An 18314-nucleotide genomic window follows, 5' to 3' on the forward strand; every position below is an offset into this window, starting at 1 on the left:
TGCCAATCCCTTAATAGAGGCAGTTTACGTAGGTTTTTCTCCAGCGGAAGTTAATGTTACTTCCGGTTCCTGTAGTGGAGAGAAACAACATGGATGGTACTACGTAAGTTACGAAGAGTTTTACAATCTATAGCCATCAGTTCTTAGGGGGGCTTAACTTAATGGTGAAGTAAAGAAGATAGGCTCTCGACTATATGTTATGTATTGTCAAGTGAATATTGTGAATGGGGAAGTATCCTTCCTCATGTGATTGGAAGGATCAAGCTGTTAGAGTGGGAGAAAAGTTTACTGTAGCTTCTGCAACTCTGATTGTTCTGATTTATTTAAAGGACAACTGAAGTGAGAGGTATATGGAGGCTGACATATTTATTTCCTTTGAAGGGAAACATAAAGCAGTTGAAAGAAAAAAGAAAAAAAACAGTATAACTTACCTGGGGCTTTTACCAGCCCTCTGTAGCCACCCTGTGCCTGCGCTGTCACAGACCGATGCTCTAGTGCCCCACAGCGCCCATCTATCGTCCCAGCGGACCCAGCAGCGCACATCCTTCAACACGCTCCAGTTGCCCCTGTGGTGAAATTTTTTGCAACTTTATCAGATTTTGCAACCGGTTGCATTTATTTATAGGTATAGCTATCAGAAAATGCAACCTAACCATTGACTTTAACCTCCTTGCCGGTTATCCCGAGCTCAGCTCGGGGTAACCTGCGCAGGAGGATATCTCAGGCCCCGCTGGGCCGATTTGCATAATTTTTTTTTGTTACAAGCAGCTAGCACTTTGCTAGCTGCTTGTAACTTCCGATCGCCGCCGCTCGCCGCCGATCCGCCGCAATCCGCCGCGCCGAGTCGCTCCCCCCCGCCCCAGAGCCCTGCGCTGCCTGGCCAATCAGTGCCAGGCAGCGTTGAGGGGCGGATCGGGATTCCCTATGACGTCCCGACGTCCATGACGTCGGTGACGTCATCCCGCCCCGTCGCCATGGCGACCGGGGAAGCCCTGCAGGAAATCCCGTTCTCAACGGGATTCCCTGCATACTCTGATCGCCGAAGGCGATCGGAGTGGGTGGGGGGATGCCGCCGCTTAGCGGCTATCATGTAGCAAGCCCTTGGCTCGCTACATGATTTAAAAAAAAAAAAAATTTAAAAAATGTGCGGCGCTGCCTCCTTGCCGGATTTTTTAGACCGGCAGGGAGGTTAACCTATCTGTATCAGAAAATGCAACCCAACCAAACCCTATTCTCACACAGAACCCTCCCCTCTTGCTCAACTAATAACCCCCCCTGGAGGGAACAATCCCCCCTCTTGCTCAACTAATAACCCCCCCTGGAGGGAACAATCCCCCCTCTTGCTCAACTAATAACCCCCCCTGAAGGGAACAATCCCCCCCCCTCTTGCTCAACTAATAACCCCCCCTGGAGGGAACAATCCCCCCTCTTGCTCAACTAATAACCTCCCCTGGAGGGAACAATCCCCCCTCTTCCTCAACGAATAACCCCCCCCCCTGAGGGAACAATCCCCCCTCTTGCCCAACTAATAACCCCCCCTGGAGGGAACAATCCCCCTTCTAGCTCAATGGGATCTGTGGTTGCAAAAAATTACAGGCGTGTTAACAGAGAGGAGCCACGCCTACACAGCCATACACTGTCCTCTATGGCAAGTTGCAAAATATGATGGGTAGCAAAATGTTTCACTACACCGGTCCTGTCTACAGCAGCGCCATCAGGCCCGGGGCTGCGTATTGAGATGAAAGAGGGGCGCTATGGGACAGGAACATATACGCTATATGACAGGAACATAGCAGAGTGAGGACATGGGCACAGAGCAACTGTAGGGGCCGGTAGAAGCCCTAGGTAATTTAAACTTTTTTATTTCAATTGCTTTTGGTTCCCTTTAACCTCCTTGGCGGTAACCCCTAACGTAGTTCGGGGTAAGCCGCGCAGGAGGTTTTCTCTGGCCCTTCTGGGCCGATTTGTTTAAATTTTTTTTTGCTGCACGCAGCTAGCACTTTGCTAGCTGCGTCAGCACACCGATCGCCGCCGCCCCGCGCTCGATCGCCGCAATTCGTCGCGCCGCACGCCCCCAGGCCCCGTGCGCTGCCTGGCCAATCAGTGCCAGGCAGCGCTGAGGGGTGGTTCGGGACTCCCAATGACGTCCTGATGTCGGTGACGTCATCCCGTCCCGTCGCCATGGCGATGGGGGAAGCCCTCCAGGAAATCCCGTTCTTTGAATGGGATTTCCTGATCGGAGATCGCCGAAGGCCCTGGGCTCGCTACATGATATAGGAAAAAAAAAACTGCTGCGCTCCCTCCTGGCGGATTTTTTTATACCGCCAGGGGGGGTTAAACAATACCAGCTGTCTGGCATCTGCTAATCTATTTGGCTGCAGTTGTGTCTCAATCACACCATAAACAAGCATGCAGCTAATCTTGTCAGGTTTTACAAGAATGTCAGAAACACCTGATTATTATTAATATTGATTTATAAAGCGCCAACATATTCTGTGGCGCTGTACAAAGTAAACAAACATGGGGTACATAATACAGACAATGGTGTACACTAATATACAAGATACATAATTAGTGACAAAATACAAAAAATGATACAGAATACAGAAGTGGTGATAAAAGTAACATGATGAATAAAATGTATAATGATTTCCAAGACACAAAAGGGGGAGAGAGCCCTGCCCTTGCGTGCTTACAATCTAAGGGGAATGGGGGGAAACAAGAGGGAGGGGTAGTATACGATAAAATATATATAAAGGCAAGGCATGCGGTAAATGTGCGGTAGTAATGCGGAAAAAGTTCCGCAAAAGTCGGTATTTTCGCAAAAAAAACCACATTCACAAAATATTTCAGACGCATTATTTCAGCGTTTAATTACCGATTTTTTTTTTAATCACCTACAAGAGTAGGTGATATATTTCGCATCCCATTGATTTTAATGATGTCTGGAGGCTTAACCTCCTTGGCGGTCTGATTCTTTCCAGATTTTAGGGTCTAAAAGTGGTGCAATTTTTTTTCACTCTTTCAGACCCTAAAACCTGAAAAAAAAATCATTCTGGCAGGGAGATCTACAGCAAAAAAAAAAAAAAAAAAAAGTACCTTCCTGGGCTCCTGTGCTGCAGTTTTCTCTTTGCCCACAAGATGGCGCTAATATACATATAAACAAACTTCTCTATATTTCTCTAATATAGAGAAGTTCGTTTTCAATATTAGCCCCGCCCCCGATGACGTCATGCTGCCACCACCGCTCTGCTGCCGCCACCACCACGGCTGCGCTGCTCCAACTGGCTGCCGGGTCCCCAGAAGAATAGCGGGGACATGGGGGATCCCGGCGGCCAGGGAAAGACCCCACACTGCCAGGGAGAGAGGCTGGAGTCCCGCTGCGCAGCGAGATCGTGCGCGGGACTCCACAACTACAAGTAAAGCTCTGCAATGCCTACCCCGACCTGAGCTCGGGATCACCGCTTATAGCTTATTTTTTCTACCCCGAGCTCAGGTCGGGAAAACCGGCAAGGAGGTTAAGTGCTGTGCTTGGTGGACTTTGAAATTTTTTTTTTACTATTTTTCATGCAACCTTTTTACCGCATATTTACCTAGTAGGAGTGCAATTTGGTCTTAGGACAAAGGGAAGTGGCCTAGGGTAGCGCCTATGCTTGACGGAACAAATGAGTTTTTAGAGAGCGTTTAAAAGTAACAAAGGTTGGCGAGTGACGGATGTGTTGTGGGAGGGGATTCCAGAGAAGGGGTGAAGCGCGTGCAAAATCTTGTAAGCATGAATGTGAGGAGGTGATTCTAGAGGAGGACAACAGAAGATCGTCTGCAGATCTGAGATTGTGATTGGGTTTGTATCTGGAAATTAGTGAGGATATGTACCGGGGAGAGAGATTGTGGAGAGCTTTGTAGATTAGGGTTAGAAGTTTGAACTGGATCCTCTGGTTAATTGGCAGCCAGTGAAGAGCTTGACAGAGAGGGTCAGCCGAGGAAGATCGAGAAGAAAGATGAATGAGACGAGCAGCTGAGTTCAGTACCGACTGGAGCGGTGCCAGTTTGTTAGAAGGTAGTCCACAAAGTAGTACGTTGCAGTAGTCCACAAAGTAGTACGTTGCAGTAGTCCACAAAGTAGTACGTTGCAGTAGTCCAAACGAGAAATTATAAGAGCATGTATTAACATTTTGGTTATGTCTTGAGTGAGAAAGGGACGGATGCGAGATATATTTTTGAGTTGGAGATGGCAGGAGCTGGTTATGGAGTTAAGATGAGGAATAAAAGAGAGAGAAGAGTCAAATATTACCCCCAAGCACCGTGCTTTGGGAACTGAAGTTATGGGAGTGTTATTAACATTTATAGTTACTTCAGGCAGAGAGGTGGCCAGAGACGGTGGAAACATTTTTAGTTCTGTTTTACTCATATTAAGTTTTAGGAAGCGAGAGGACATGAAGGATATAGCAGACAAGCAGTCAGGAACACGTTTAAGGAGGGAGTTAAGGTCTTGGGCAGAGAGGTGCAGTTGTGTATCGTCTGCATACAGGTGGTATTGAAACCCGAATGATCTGCTGCATGCTTGTTCAGGGTCTATGGCTAAAAGTATTTGAGGCAGAGGATCAGCAGGGCTGCCAGGCAATTAGTATTGTTTTAAAGGAAATAAATATGTCAGCCTCCATATCCCTCACTTAATTTTTCCATTAAAGTGTACTTTGATGAGAAGTGTCTCAGGTACCCTACTTACCTGGGGCTTCCTTAAGGCTGCTCGTCCCTCGCCATCTCCGCAGGTGACTCCCGAAAGCCTGGCTTAGTCACATATGCGTGAATTTCGGCCAGACACATGCTCCCAGCTGCGGGAGCGCACCTGCCACTCGGCCAGGCTTCTCGGAGAGAAGGCGAGGGATGAGCGGGCTTAAAGCGGAATATAACCCTGCATTTCAACTTTGCTCTAAAACATAATTTTTAAATTAATTTAAATTTTTCAACGTTGTTGAGGTACAAAAGAGCCGCAGAATTCGCCTGCGAGTGGAATGCATGCGAATCGCATGCAATGTATTTAATAGGCGTTTTTTGCCGCAAATTCACATAGGTACCAATGTAAATTCACACAGGCAGTGACATGGTTAAAAACGCATATACCCTCACCTATGCGAATTCGCGGCACAAAACGCATGGGGAATCGCATCCGCATGCGATTTCATCAGCGGTGGAATCCAGGTGATTCCGCACCGCAATAGTGGAAACGAGCCCTTAAAGTTCCGTGGAGAGATATGCAGACGCATCCGAAGTTCAGATAGATACATTTAACTAAATAGAATGTAACAAGTGAGTAATGTTACACACTCTTTGGCTGTCCTCCAGCTCCTGCACCATCAGAGAGAGTGAGTCACATTCCACACTTATGCTGCATACACACTTGAGATAAAAGTCTTTGGAAAATGAAAGATCACAGACCAATTTTACCCCATTCCATGTAGTATGAGAGCCATACTCTACGCAGTCTATTCTATGGAGCTGAACTCCCCATCAGATAAAATCTTTGCAAGATGCTGCACACACAGATGCTGCACACAAAGATGCCCGTACACATTCAAAAGATCATTATCTGCAAAAGATCCGTTTCTGCAAAAGATTCATTCCTGCAAAATGCATTTATAGTCTATGAGATCTGCAGATCATCATACACACCTTGTTTAACAGGCAATCATCTGCAGATCAGATCCACCAGGATGGATTTTCAGATCTGCAGATGATTGCGAGATATGCAGATGAAGTCTGTTAAACAAGGTGTGTATGAGGATCTGCAGATCTCATAGACTATGAATGCATTTTGCAGGAAGAGATCTTTTGCAGATAATAATCTTTTGAATGTGTACGGGCATCTTTGTCTGCAGCATCTTGCAAAGATTTTAGCTGATGGGGAGTGCAGCTCCATAGAATAGACTGTGTAGAGTATGTCTCTCATACTACATGGAATGGGGTAAAATTGGTCTGTGATCTTGCCTTTTCCAAAGACTTTTATCTCAAGTGTATATGCAGCATTAGATACATTTAAGTAAACAAAATGTATCTATGTAAGCTTCGGATGCGTCTGCATTTCTCTCCAGGAACTTTAAAGCTCCGTGTGTAACCATTCCAATGCTGGTCTAGTAAAAAAAAAATGCTGGTTGCATATAATATACTGTAAATAATGTTTTAGAGCAAAGTTGAAATGCAGGGTTATATTCCGCTTTAAGGAAGCTCCAGGTAAGTATGGAACCTGAGACGCTTCTTGTCTCAGGTTCCCTTTAAGCTATATACACAATTATTTCTTGGAACTATCATTCCCTCGGTGACCAGTGTTTATGGTTGAGTGTTCTCCCCAGGCTCTTTTAGCTGTGTTCTCCACCCGGCTAATTTTGTGGAGCACCCATCATCAATCCCTCGCCTCCCCTGAGGGCCCATTCAAACGAGAGCGTTTTGCCGCGATTTCGGCAAAACGCTCAAACGGTAGCGCTTTTCAAAAGTGCTAGTGTAATTAAACCCTATGGGCCCGTTCTTACTTGGGCGATTTGCGCTAATCGCTGCACGCAAAACACAAATGCGTCGTCTGCACTATTTTCAGGCGAATTCCCGCCAATCGCGTTTCAGTGCTTTAGAAGCGCTAAACGCGATTGCGGAAAAATCGCAGCAGTTTTTAGTGATTTTGCCGCTTGAGATCGCGGCAAAATCACTCAGCAAAAATAGCCGGCGTTTTAAGCTTTTAAGTGTGAATGGGCCCTTATGCTGTAAGCAGTTGCCTTCGCCCTGCTTTCCCCTGGTTGTGCCCCTCCCAGCAACTTTTTCATGCCACCTGGCTGGAAATTTTTTTTTTTTTTTTTTTTAATAAGAACACTGGACTCTATGTAGAGGAGGGCAGCACAAGCTACAAACTGTTGCAAATGCCTCTTTACAGCTCTTAGACAGTGAACACTGAGCAAGAGCAGTGTGTCCTGGTAGATTATTAGTGTTAAGCGACGTTAGAGATGGCTTAGAATTGTTGACTGAGGCTAGGAAAACACTAGGCACAATCGCTAGCATTGTGGAAAGCGCAATCGTTTTTGCCCATAGTGAAAATCTATGGGCTGTATAAAATAAAAAAATCTGCGTTTTGCAATGTGCTTTTTTTCAAAACGCACAACTTGCTGTATGTTTCTCAGAAATGCATGTAAAACACACATAATGTATTTCAATGGAGATGCAGAGGACTGCATTTTACTTGCCTTTTCAATTTGTTTTTTTATGATGTTGTATATTACTCCATTGAAACAAGGAAACTATTGAAACAAATTGTATAATGTATGCTTGCATGTTGCATTATGCATGTTACAGGGCCAGAGTTAGGACACATACAAAATCTGGGGAGTCTCTACGCAGTGTATGTGATTACGCAAGAGAAAATATACCTTTGCAATGAAGACTTAGCTTTTACCTGGATAGCAGTGGTTCCTGGATGTTGGCTTTGCATGTTAATGTGCAATTCGGCCACAAACGTGATGCAATTCTCGTTCCCCCAAACGAGTATAAAGATTGCCAAATTTTTAACACAAAATCTCAATCACTAGGCGAATGTGGTTTTCAGCAGCTTGAGTGTGAACCCTCCCCCCCCCCCCCCCCCCCCCACTCTCACACTCTCTCTTTCTGTGTGTTTTGTTTTTTCCTTTTTTCTTGCTTAACCCTCTTGGTGGTAACCCCGAGCTAGGGTCGGGGCGGAAAACCACAAGAGTGCGGTAATCCCGACCTCTGCTCAGGGTAGCAGTTGGAGGCTCTATGCAGAGCAATGCGCACAACGGAAGCGTTTCTACATACCTCCCAGGGATCCCGACGTCGACCGCGATCCTCCATGACTCTGTTTCCTCCTGGTGAGATCGCCAGTTGTTGTCATGATGACAGCCGGCAATTTCACTTTAGAGTTGCAGCGCCACCTGGAGGATGGAGGCATAACTGCAACACGGGAGCCCAGGGAGGTGAGTGATTACTGTGGCTGTGCAGATCTCCTTGGCAGCATGATTTTTTTCCAGGTTTTAGGGTGTGAAAGGGTGCAAAAAAATTGTACCGCTTTTAGACCCTAAAATCCGTAAAGAATCATACCGCCAAGGGGGTTAACCTTTGTGGAGTTTAGGAAATCTGTTTAAAGTGTACCTCCAGCCCCATGTGCACGGATCACTTCCACGCCGCCGTCCTCAGTCTTCTCCCTCTTTGGTACGGGTCCCATAACTTCAGCCAGTCATGGACAGTTTGTGCAAAAGAAGTACGTCCTCTACGTATCTCTACAGCAGCCGCCGGAGAGATAAGTAGACGGCACACTTCTCTTGCGCAGACTGGCCGCGACTGGCAGATCTAACGGTACACGATATTGGAGTTGTAGGCGGCTGAGTAGGAGCGATCCATGCGCATATGGGCCTGGAGGAAGCCCCAGATATGTATAAAACTTTTATTTTAACTCCGCTCTGGTTTCCTTTAAGTAGGAGAATTTAACTTTTGCTTTTCGTTTTAGTGCTAGGAAGCTTCCGAGAGTCCCTGAAAATCTTTTGAAAAAAAGAAAAAAGTATCAGGGGCTAAAAGCAGCAGAAGCCAAGAGGGCCTTGGAAGAAAAGAGGAAGGTAACTATGATATTGATTATGGCGGTGATTGTATACTACAGTTTAAAGGGAACCTGAAGCAAGAGGTATATGGAGGGTGCCATATTTATTTTATTTTTAAAACAAAATACAGCTTTCTGGCTTTCCTCCTGATTATTCTGGCATCAGTAGTGTCTGAATCGCACACCCAAAACAAGCATACAGCTAACCTTGTCAGATTTTAGCCTGCTTGTTCAGGGCCTATGGCTAAAATTATTAGAGGCAGGGCTGCCAGGCACCTAGTATTGTTTAAAATTAACCACTTAGCAACCCTTGTCACGCTTATCTACGCCCCTTTAAAATTCACCTGGGGCACAGGGGCGTAGATAGGCATCTCCTGTTTATTTTCCCGCTGTGAGCGTTCGCGTGCGCGATCGCGTGCACGCGGATGCGCGGTCGTGTGCACGCGGATGTGCGGCCGCGTTCGGCACCCGCTGGTCAGCCAATCAAAGTGCTTACAAGTTTGAATGAGCACTGCCAAAGCCAATGACAGTGCTCATTCATTCAGAATGTGTGTAAACATTGAATCAGTCACTATGCTGTTACAGTTACTGAGATCACTCGTGAGAGGATCTCAGATAACCAATACAGCATTAGTGAGTGATCAGCATCAGTGAGGGTTTTTTAAAATAAATTATACCCCCGTTAAGCCCATTAACCCTTGCCTCCCTGAAATGTTAAAATTGCTGTGGTTTTTAGGTGAAAAACCCTGTGGTAGAGAAGTGGTTAAATAAATGTCAGTCTCCATATCCCTCTCATTTCATGTTCCATTTAAATTGTCACAAGCAGACTATGTACACACTTTAAATCACTGTCGCCCATGTGACCGTTCTTTGCTGACTTCTGCACAGATGCATCACCAGCATTGAAGCTAGCAACATGTCTGTTACTATAAAGGGGGGGAGAAGGGGTGGCACGCTATAGAGAGCAGCTTCTGGTGAAAGGATAGTGAGCTTGGGGGGTGGGTCACTTGGTGTTGAAAGTTGCTAAAGGCCTGACATTCCTGATCTTTCGACAATGTGTGGTGTGTTGGAGGCAGAAACACACACTAGATTCTGCCCTGAGGCAATTTTTATTGACTGCCTAGCTGAGTTTAAAGGGATCCCTAGCTGAAGCTCCAGTTCAAAAAGAGATACTTACCGAAAGAGAGGGAAGCCTCAGGATTATATTGAGACTTCCCTCAGTGCTCCAACTACCCACTTACTCTGCACAGCCTCTCTAAACATAGAGGCCACACTCCTCTCTTGTTCTTGATCTTGCAATGTGGATAAAAATCTGTCACTTTTTCTAGTTGTTTCAATTTCCCAGTGGATGCCTAGATAATTGACGCTCAGTCTTCAGAAAGTATTTTTTATAACTGGAGACAAGGATTTAACAACTGTACAAATCCCACCTGCTTTTTTACATGGGCTATCTTTTCTAAGCATTGCCTAATGTCCATTGTGTCCTAGAGTGCTTTTTGACTGTCTTTTACCTGTACAGAGGCACATGCCCAGCAATGCGTGATCTCATAGGGGTATTGTTGAGCTCTCAAATTTACATACTGCCTGGAAGCACAGAAGGACCTATTAAGAAGTAATGTTTTCGCTATTTTGGTAAAAAGGAAGCTTTGAGCTTTTTGTTGAATTTTATTTTATTTTATTTTTTTTATTTTTTTACATTTACCAGCTTCAACCTGGGAAGCAGATCAAATTTAAACGATTGGAAACCCTTGTTCGGAACTCCAGAAGAAAAATGAGAGATGATTCTAGATTACGGAGAATGGAGGTACACAGGAAGAAAATTCCCCATTTAACAAACCAGAGGCTTGCATTTGTTGTCCGCATTGCAGAGTACGTATATATATGTATTTACTTTTAATCCCCCTTCTAAGTAGACAATACTGTCGATGTAGTTTTTGTTTTTTTGTTTTGTTTACATCCGTTACCCCATGAACTGCAGAGTGTTAAAGCAAATGAAATGTGAAAATAAACTGATAAACAATTACTGTATTTTTCATACCATAAGATGCACCTTTAAGTTTAGAGGGCAAAAACCCTCTAAAAAAAAAAAAAACTTCTCCTAAGCTGTTTCTATCTGAGGTACACTAAGCTATGTTACTCCTACTAGCTACACTATCCCCTGCTGCCCCCATTATCTACACTAAGCTATGCTGCCCCAGCATCTACACTAATCCCTGCAGCTACACTAACTCCTGCTATACCCCACCAGCTACTCCTACAACTACAGAGCCCAGAGGAAACACTCACCTATCCAGCCGGTGATCTCCTAGTCCTCCATTTCCTCGTCCGTCTCCAGCTAGTCATTCCAAGCCCACCATTTTGTTTCCCTTTCTGGATACTGGTGCACACTCACTGCTGTGCACACACTCACTCACCCACAGGGGGTGGGGTCACACGTTGAGAAGGCATCAGTAAATAGGATAGGAAAAAAGACTATGGACTCGGAGGGCCCAGCTAGGGACGGAGGGACTCGGAGGGCCCAGCTGGATAGGTAATGGCTTCCGCTGCCTTCTGAACTTGCTTGGGGGAGGGGGGCACCTGGCACACATTTGGACAAAGAAGGGACTGACTCCCCTCACCCCCCCACTCTTTTGGGAGATAGTGTCTTATGATTTAAAAAATATGGTATAGCTATAGTTCTGATCCTAGGTAGTGCTTTCCAAGATTCCCAGAGTCTTATTTTGTGTTTTTTTTTTTTTAAATGCTAAGAACAAGCTTAAATGTTTCTCCAGTGAACAATTATAGTTTTTTAAATGTTTACATGCCTACAAAGTCAAATCTGGAAATATTTACCTTGTTTGTAATTGACAGGACTGAGGGATCATGATTCAATGCCTTGGTAAACAAGTTTAAGGACAGGGATTGTCTGTTCGTGGATGTGGAGACCCAAATGGCTTTGCCAAGATGATCTGATGCTCCGATTTCTACTTCGGCTGAGAACTGCCGCTAGTAGAATATCGGTAAAATTAACAATATTTACTTCGAAAGAGAGCCAAAGGTGGGCTCAAAAAATGGAAAAAAAAAAGTAGGCTACCTGATCTGCGGATCGAGTGGATCAGGTAGTCGCAAAAAACGCCACTCCTGTGGGCCGCAATGGCCCACTTTCACTTTCGTGAAAGCCAGGCATGATCAGGAACGCCCCTGGCAGGTTTTGAACAGGGAATTCCTCTCCCCTGTGTTTACTTCTAAGTTGGCGACAAATCTTGTCGCAAAATGGGGGGGGGGGTTGGGGGGCACAGAGCCATGGCATTAGGCAGAGGACATGCCTCTGTGTCCCATTTGCTGTACAAAAAAAATAAATAAATAAATAAAATCTCACATCCATAAGATGAAAACAACCCTGTGGTCATAATTGTGTGTGTCTTATTAGAAATCGTAGTGTCCATTTTTCCCCCTTGTAGATAATTATAGTTTTTAATATAATTTTTTTATTGCAGCATCGAAGGAGTTAGCCGACATGTATTGCATATCTTGAAGAGTCTTCGCCTAGGAAAAATGTTCTCAGGTGTATTTGTGAAGTTGACTCCAGAAACAGTAAAGATGCTGCAGGTTATTGAGCCCTACGTTGCCTGGGGGTGAGTGCTCATTAGATAAAATGCAGTAACCTGTACAGGTGGGCAGACACCATGGGACACATTCAAAGAGAACCCAAGCCAAACCTAAAGACAAAAATTAGATTACTTACCTAAGAAGAGGTGAGCCTCTGGAATTTCCAGAGGTTTCTCATGTCCTCCTGGAAGCCGCTGCCCGGCACTCCCTTTATGATTAAGACCTCACACTTTTTTTTCTCAAGCGTGGCCATACTGCACTTGTGCAAAACGGACGAGCCTGGGTAGTAACACGGAGCCGCTTGTGTACAGGCAGCGGTTTTGTACTGCTCAGGCACTGCTATATTTTATGTGCAGTATGGCCATGCTCATTCAAGAAGAGGAGGAAGGCGACCATGTAATGTATCTACTAGGGGTAGCCAATAAGTTTGCAAATAATTCTGCTACTATAATACAATTTTTATGCTAATTTATTCAAATATATGCAGCCTGACAATGGACCAATCCAATGCCACAGCAGGATTTCATTGGTCTGTTTTAAGCTCTGTACATTTGCATAAAAATGGCCAGAAATCCTGCATCAAATGTGTTTTTGTTTTTTGCCTCTAATTGACAGTTTGATATATTTATTTGCTGTGGCTGATGAGCTGGGATCTAGTGCCTGCTTCCTTTTTATCATTTTTGTTATGGATTTATTTGTATTTTTTTTGTGACCCATTTCTGCAGCTTCCCAAACCTGAAGTCTGTCCGAGAGCTCATCCTAAAACGTGGGCAAGGGAAAGTAAAAGGAAAAAGAGTTCCCCTAACTGACAATACACTAATAGAAGAGGAGCTGGGTAATGATTCGATATTGTGTTTTAGAACATAGAATTTTGAAGTAAACTGCCTCTGCTATTAACCACTTTACCTCCAGATGTACGAATTTCTCCGTCCCTCCCCCCCCCCCCCCCCCCTAAAAAAACCAAGGGACGGAGAAATCCGTTCCTTCCGCGCTACCGCCGCTGTCCGCGCTCCCGCCGCTCGTGCACGCCGCTCGTGCCCGCTCGCCCGGAGATCAATGAACGGGAAAATCCATTCCCATTCGTTGATCTAAGCCCCCGCAATGATCTGCTGCTTCTTTGAGAAACAGCGCGATCATTGTGGTTTTCCCAGCCTCGTACTGCTTCCTGTAAGCGTCCTTCCGGACACTTACAGGTCGCATGTAAACAAACTCACTGTAAAACTACACCCTAAAGCATTTTACATATACAAATACATTAGTTTTACACAATAAATTAACCCATTACCTCCCACACTCCCCAATTTATTTATTTTTTTGTAATAAAAAAAAAATACAATTAAAAAAAACCCATAAATAGTTACCTTAGGGACTGAACTTTTTAAATATTTATGTCAAGAGGGTATAACACTGTTACTTTATAAACTACGGGCTTGTAATTAGGGATGGACGCAAAACTGAAAAAAATGCACCTTTATTTCCAAATAAAATATTGGCGCCAAACATTGTTAGGGACATAATTTAAACGGTTTTATAACCGGGACAACGGGCAAATATATTTCATGGGTTTTAATTACAGTAGTATGCATTTTTTAAAAACTATAATGGCCGAAAACTGAAAAATAATTTTTTCCCACATTTTTTCCTATTTTCCCATTAAAACACATTTAGAATAAAATAATTCTTGGCATAATGTCCCACCTAAAGAAAGCCGTGGTGGCGGAAAAAACAAGATATAGTTCATTTCATTGCGATAAGTAATAATAAAGTTATAGATGAATGGAAGGAGCGCTGAAAGGTGAAAATTGCTCTGGTGCTCAAGGGGTAAAACCCCTCAGTGGTGAAGTGGTTAAACATATTTCTTTTAATGTGCTTTAAATAAAGTCTTATTGATACCCTAAAACAGATCTGAAAAACACACACGCATTACTTCAAATTAAATTATTGTCGTCAAAAGGAAAGAAAAAAAAACAAGAAACTGGAGTCCTCAGCCTAGGCTCACTTGTGCATTCTAGAAATATAACAAAATTTAGTCTTCAGACAGGACGTGTGCGTGCGTGCGTGCGTGCTTTTCCGATCTGTTTTAGGGTATCGAGCTTTATTTAAAAAAATGTAATTGCCAGAAATGTGTATAGGAAATTTTCCTGGAGGTTGAAGTTCCACTTTAATTCATAAACTTATTTGGTCCCAAATTTACGTTGTTGTTTTTTGTAATATCTGATACTGAATATTCGGAAACTGCTCTGCCGTTAACCTTATTGTAGCAATTTCATTTTAGCCTGTTTTCAATAAAGCATTTTAATAGAAAAAATAATTATTAGGACTACAGTGTTAAAAGCATGCATGCTCATTTTTTAAAGTTATTTGCAGTTAGTCCCAAACTTATGAACGCCTGACTTGCAAACGACACGCCAGTACAAATGGCCCGTAGATTGTTGAGAAAATCTTTTTTGAAAAATTCAAAGAAAAAATGAGTTTTAACCTCTGTAAAATTATTTTTTTGTACTTAGGTACACTATACTATATGGCAAGTTCTGAGTTTTTGACTACACATTGTATTTATACATCTCAAAGCAAACCTGTGATTCGGCACTGGGTCCCTCTGGAAGTTTGTGTAGATTATGTGAAATCAATTCAATTTCAAAATTGTAATGCCTGTATTTTTTGGACTAGAAGACTCGCTTTTTCCCCCCCAAAAGGGGGGGAAAGTGCAGGGAGTTCCTGACTTGTGAACGCCTGCCAATACGAACCTCCAACCCGCTGCAATGTTGGGGACTCCCTGTACTGTGCCCATGCAGAGGAGGGCACAGGGGGAAAAACAGAGGACAAATGGGGATGCAAAGGGGCATAGAGGAGGACACAGGGATACAAAAGAGGTACAAGGGGGCATGAGGTACAAAGGGGGAATAAGCCATAAGATGCCCCTTCACCGTGGATGCACCAGGTTTAGTTTGTTTTTTTCCCCCTGGTTTTAGTATTCTAAACCTAGGTGCATCTTATGCTCAGACCCGTCTTATAGTCCGAAAAATACGGTACTTATAATCATAATTGCAAGATTTTAGGGAAAATGTTGCATAAGAGAAATTTGCATATTACGATCATCATTATGGTGCCCATACACAATACAATAAAAACGTTAGATTTTCCCTTTTATTCGATCTAAATGATCGAATCAACAAAGTTGAAAATATTTTTTTTTTTTTTTTATTAAGAAATTCGAACGATTATCCCGTTTTTTTATTTTTTTTCAAGAAAAATCTGAATGGACATGCTGGAAAAATCTTTATATTATCTAACGGAATAATCGAACTGAATTATCTAATCGAAAAAAATGAAAAATTGTACCATGTATGGTCACCTTTAGGACAGAAGGAGGCACAAAGGGACAGAGGTGGTAAAGGAGGGCACAGAGGAAACGGGGACAGATGTGACATTGGGGGGGGGGGGGGGCAGAGGTAGCATAGAGGGGGACACTGAAGGTGTGGGGGAGGGGCAAATAGGAGGTATAGGGGGCAGAAGATTGCACAGTGTTCCGATTTTAAGAATGGATTCAGGTTAAGAACAAACCTACAGTACCTATCTTGTTCATGAAACAGGGACTTCCTGTATTGTTTAATCCTCTGACCGCTCTGTAGATAGTTTATGGATTTCTCCCATGCTTTCAGCGAAGTGAAACTTCTTTTTACCCTTTAAGCTTATGAGCAATGACACAATCTTAACTCTCTGAAACTCACTGTGACAGTCTTCTTCACTCACCAGGAAAGTTTGGCATTATATGCCTGGAGGATGTGATCCATGAACTATACTCTGCTGGAGAACACTTTACTGAGGTCAATAGCTTCCTCTGCCCCTTCTGGCTGTCAGTGGCTCGGCATGCAGGAATTAATAGAAAAGGCTATCTTACAGAAGTGGGTGACCCTGGCCACAGGGGAGACGGTATTAACAAACTTATCCGGAACTTAAATTAAAGGTGAGCAATAAAGCCATTCTGTTTGTCACCAGTTGTGAACTGGTTAAGGGCTCGTTTCCACTATTGCGGTGCGGAATCGCCTGGATTCCACCCCTGATGAAATCGAATGCGGATGCGATTCCCCGTGCGTTTTTTGCCGCAATTTCGGATAGGTGAGGGTATATGCGATTTTAACCATGTCACTGCCTGTGTGAATTTAAGGTACCTATGCGAATTCGCGGCAAAAAACGCATGGGGAAAACGCATGCGATTTCCCTATTAAATACATTGCATGCGATTCGCATGCATTCCACTCGCAGGCGAATTCTGCGGCTCTTATGTGCGTTTGTTCACCGCTAAAAAAACGCACCTCAACAACGCTACAGTGGAAACCGGCCCATCCACTTGCTTCTTACTATGGCCTTCCGCTTAAATCGGACTGCGGGGCAAGTCTGGACGTGTGCAGCACGCACCCTAACCTTTAAAGAGGTTCTCTACAAATAAAAAAACCCTGGAGGGGTACAGGCTTCCCCCATCCTCCTCCTCCGTCCCACGGTGGTCTTGCTGCAGCCCACTTACTGGATGGTGTAATGGTTAAGGGCTCTGCCTCTGACACAGGAGACCAGGGTTCGAATCTCGGCTCTGCCTGTTCAGTAAGCCAGCTCCTATTCAGTAGGAGACCTTGGGCCAGTCTCCCTAACACTGCTACTGCCTTTAGAGCGCGTCCTAGTGGCTGCAGCTCTGGTGCTTTGAGTCCGGCAGGAGAAAAGCGCGATTTTTGTTTGAATGCACAGCCAACAATGTTTCAGGCTTTGCAATATTTACCTTTCCCTGTTCCAGCGGGGGCACTGTTGCGACTCTGCGCTTGGAAGTAGGTGGAAATAGCCGATCTCAGTTGTGTCTGCACTACTGTGCAGGTGCAGGAGACCCGACTGGATCGGCTATTTCGGAGCCAAGAGCTGCTACTGCGCCTGTGCTGGAGCCGGGAAGGTAAATCTTTACATGCCTGCCATTCGGGGAGCTTGGTCGCTGCCACCGTGGGACGGGGGAATCCTCGATAGGATCCAGAGGCTTCCCCTCTCGATGAGTACCCCCCCCGCCAGGGGCTTTTTTTGTAGAGAACCTCTTTAAGGTTAGGGTGCGTGCTTTAAGCGATTCGGATGCATGCTCGCATCAGTTTCCTCTTAATTTAAGGATTAAATCCTTAACTTAGAGGTGAATTTTATCTATTTCAACTATTTCTTTATTTTTTATTTTTTTACATGTTTAACACTACTATTTTTTTTACATGAAACTAAATGTTACAGAAGCAATGGAAAAAATTTGTTACACTGTTTCCAGTGATCTAATCTTTGCTCCTCACATATCTGAACTATGTATAATACTGTACAATACAGCTTTAGTTGTATGTACATTTGGCCAATTGCTGATATGACATTCTTCTTATTTTTTTGTTTTAATACCAACAGGCTTGGTTTTCCAACTTTTCGGGAGAGTACATTTTCATACTTCATAAAAATGGACACAAGCAGAGTGCCACATCGGAAAAAATGTATGTTGGAAGAACATTCCATTTTTCCTTCAACTGTAAACAACTTCACAGAAGATAACATTTGCATGTAACATGTCCGCTAAGGATGTGGCATTCTGTTGCAGCTTTTTACTGTGTAAAAAAATCACTAGCGAAGAACGTTTTATTTTGTTTAATAAAACTTGACTTTAAACAGAGAGGTTAGTGATTGGTTGTGTCTGGCATTGTGAGTAATTCACTATAGCTGCTAATCGGTTTTGACCTCTCCTCTGAAACATAAGGGTAGAAAATATTTGGTTGTATATCAGAAATACAAAGTTGCAGTTTAAATCTTAAGATCCTGTGTTATGTAAACTACCAAAGTTGGGGATATGACTTCAAATGATGCAGTGCTCTATGTGAAGCACTGCAGAAAATATGTCCATGTAATGTAATTTTTTAAATTATAAAAGTTTTCTCCTTTTTAAACAAACTAATGCCTGGTTGCTGACTCTTTCATATGTTTGTTGTTTCTGAGTCACTCACCTGCATAAAGCATCCAGGCAGCTTGATGAAAATATTTCTTCCATGCACGTGATACATAAAAATTTAAAAGGGGACTCTGCTCCATCCTTGGTTAAAAAGTTTTTCCAGACAAGCAATTGTGTTTTTTCCCTCAGCTAAAA

At 43.8% G+C, this 18314-nt stretch overlaps 1 protein-coding gene across 1 annotated transcript; it reads left to right on the forward strand.

Annotated features, from left to right (window-relative positions):
- The first annotated feature begins 4 nt into the window (after window positions 1-4).
- Window positions 5-17846, forward strand: RPL7L1 (ribosomal protein L7 like 1). The gene is made up of 7 exons (XM_068255512.1): window positions 5-103; window positions 8498-8603; window positions 10290-10453; window positions 12061-12198; window positions 12898-13007; window positions 15929-16139; window positions 17588-17846. Exons 1-6 carry the CDS (start codon window positions 54-56, stop codon window positions 16135-16137), a joined length of 777 nt encoding a protein of 258 aa, XP_068111613.1. The 5' UTR covers window positions 5-53; the 3' UTR covers window positions 16138-16139; window positions 17588-17846.
- Window positions 17847-18314: the final 468 nt, after the last annotated feature.

Source organism: Hyperolius riggenbachi, chromosome 10, assembly GCF_040937935.1.
Source record: "Hyperolius riggenbachi isolate aHypRig1 chromosome 10, aHypRig1.pri, whole genome shotgun sequence".
Classification (NCBI taxonomy): Eukaryota; Metazoa; Chordata; class Amphibia; order Anura; family Hyperoliidae; genus Hyperolius; species Hyperolius riggenbachi.

Bases quoted from the DNA above. Each gene is read 5' to 3' on its own strand.
- RPL7L1 (XM_068255512.1), top strand. From the start codon at position 54: ATGTTACTTCCGGTTCCTGTAGTGGAGAGAAACAACATGGATGGTACT. The intron at 10,454-12,060 runs GTACGTATATAT...TTTTTATTGCAG, and splicing joins TTTGTTGTCCGCATTGCAGA to CATCGAAGGAGTTAGCCGAC. The intron at 12,199-12,897 runs GTGAGTGCTCAT...CCATTTCTGCAG, and splicing joins GAGCCCTACGTTGCCTGGGG to CTTCCCAAACCTGAAGTCTG.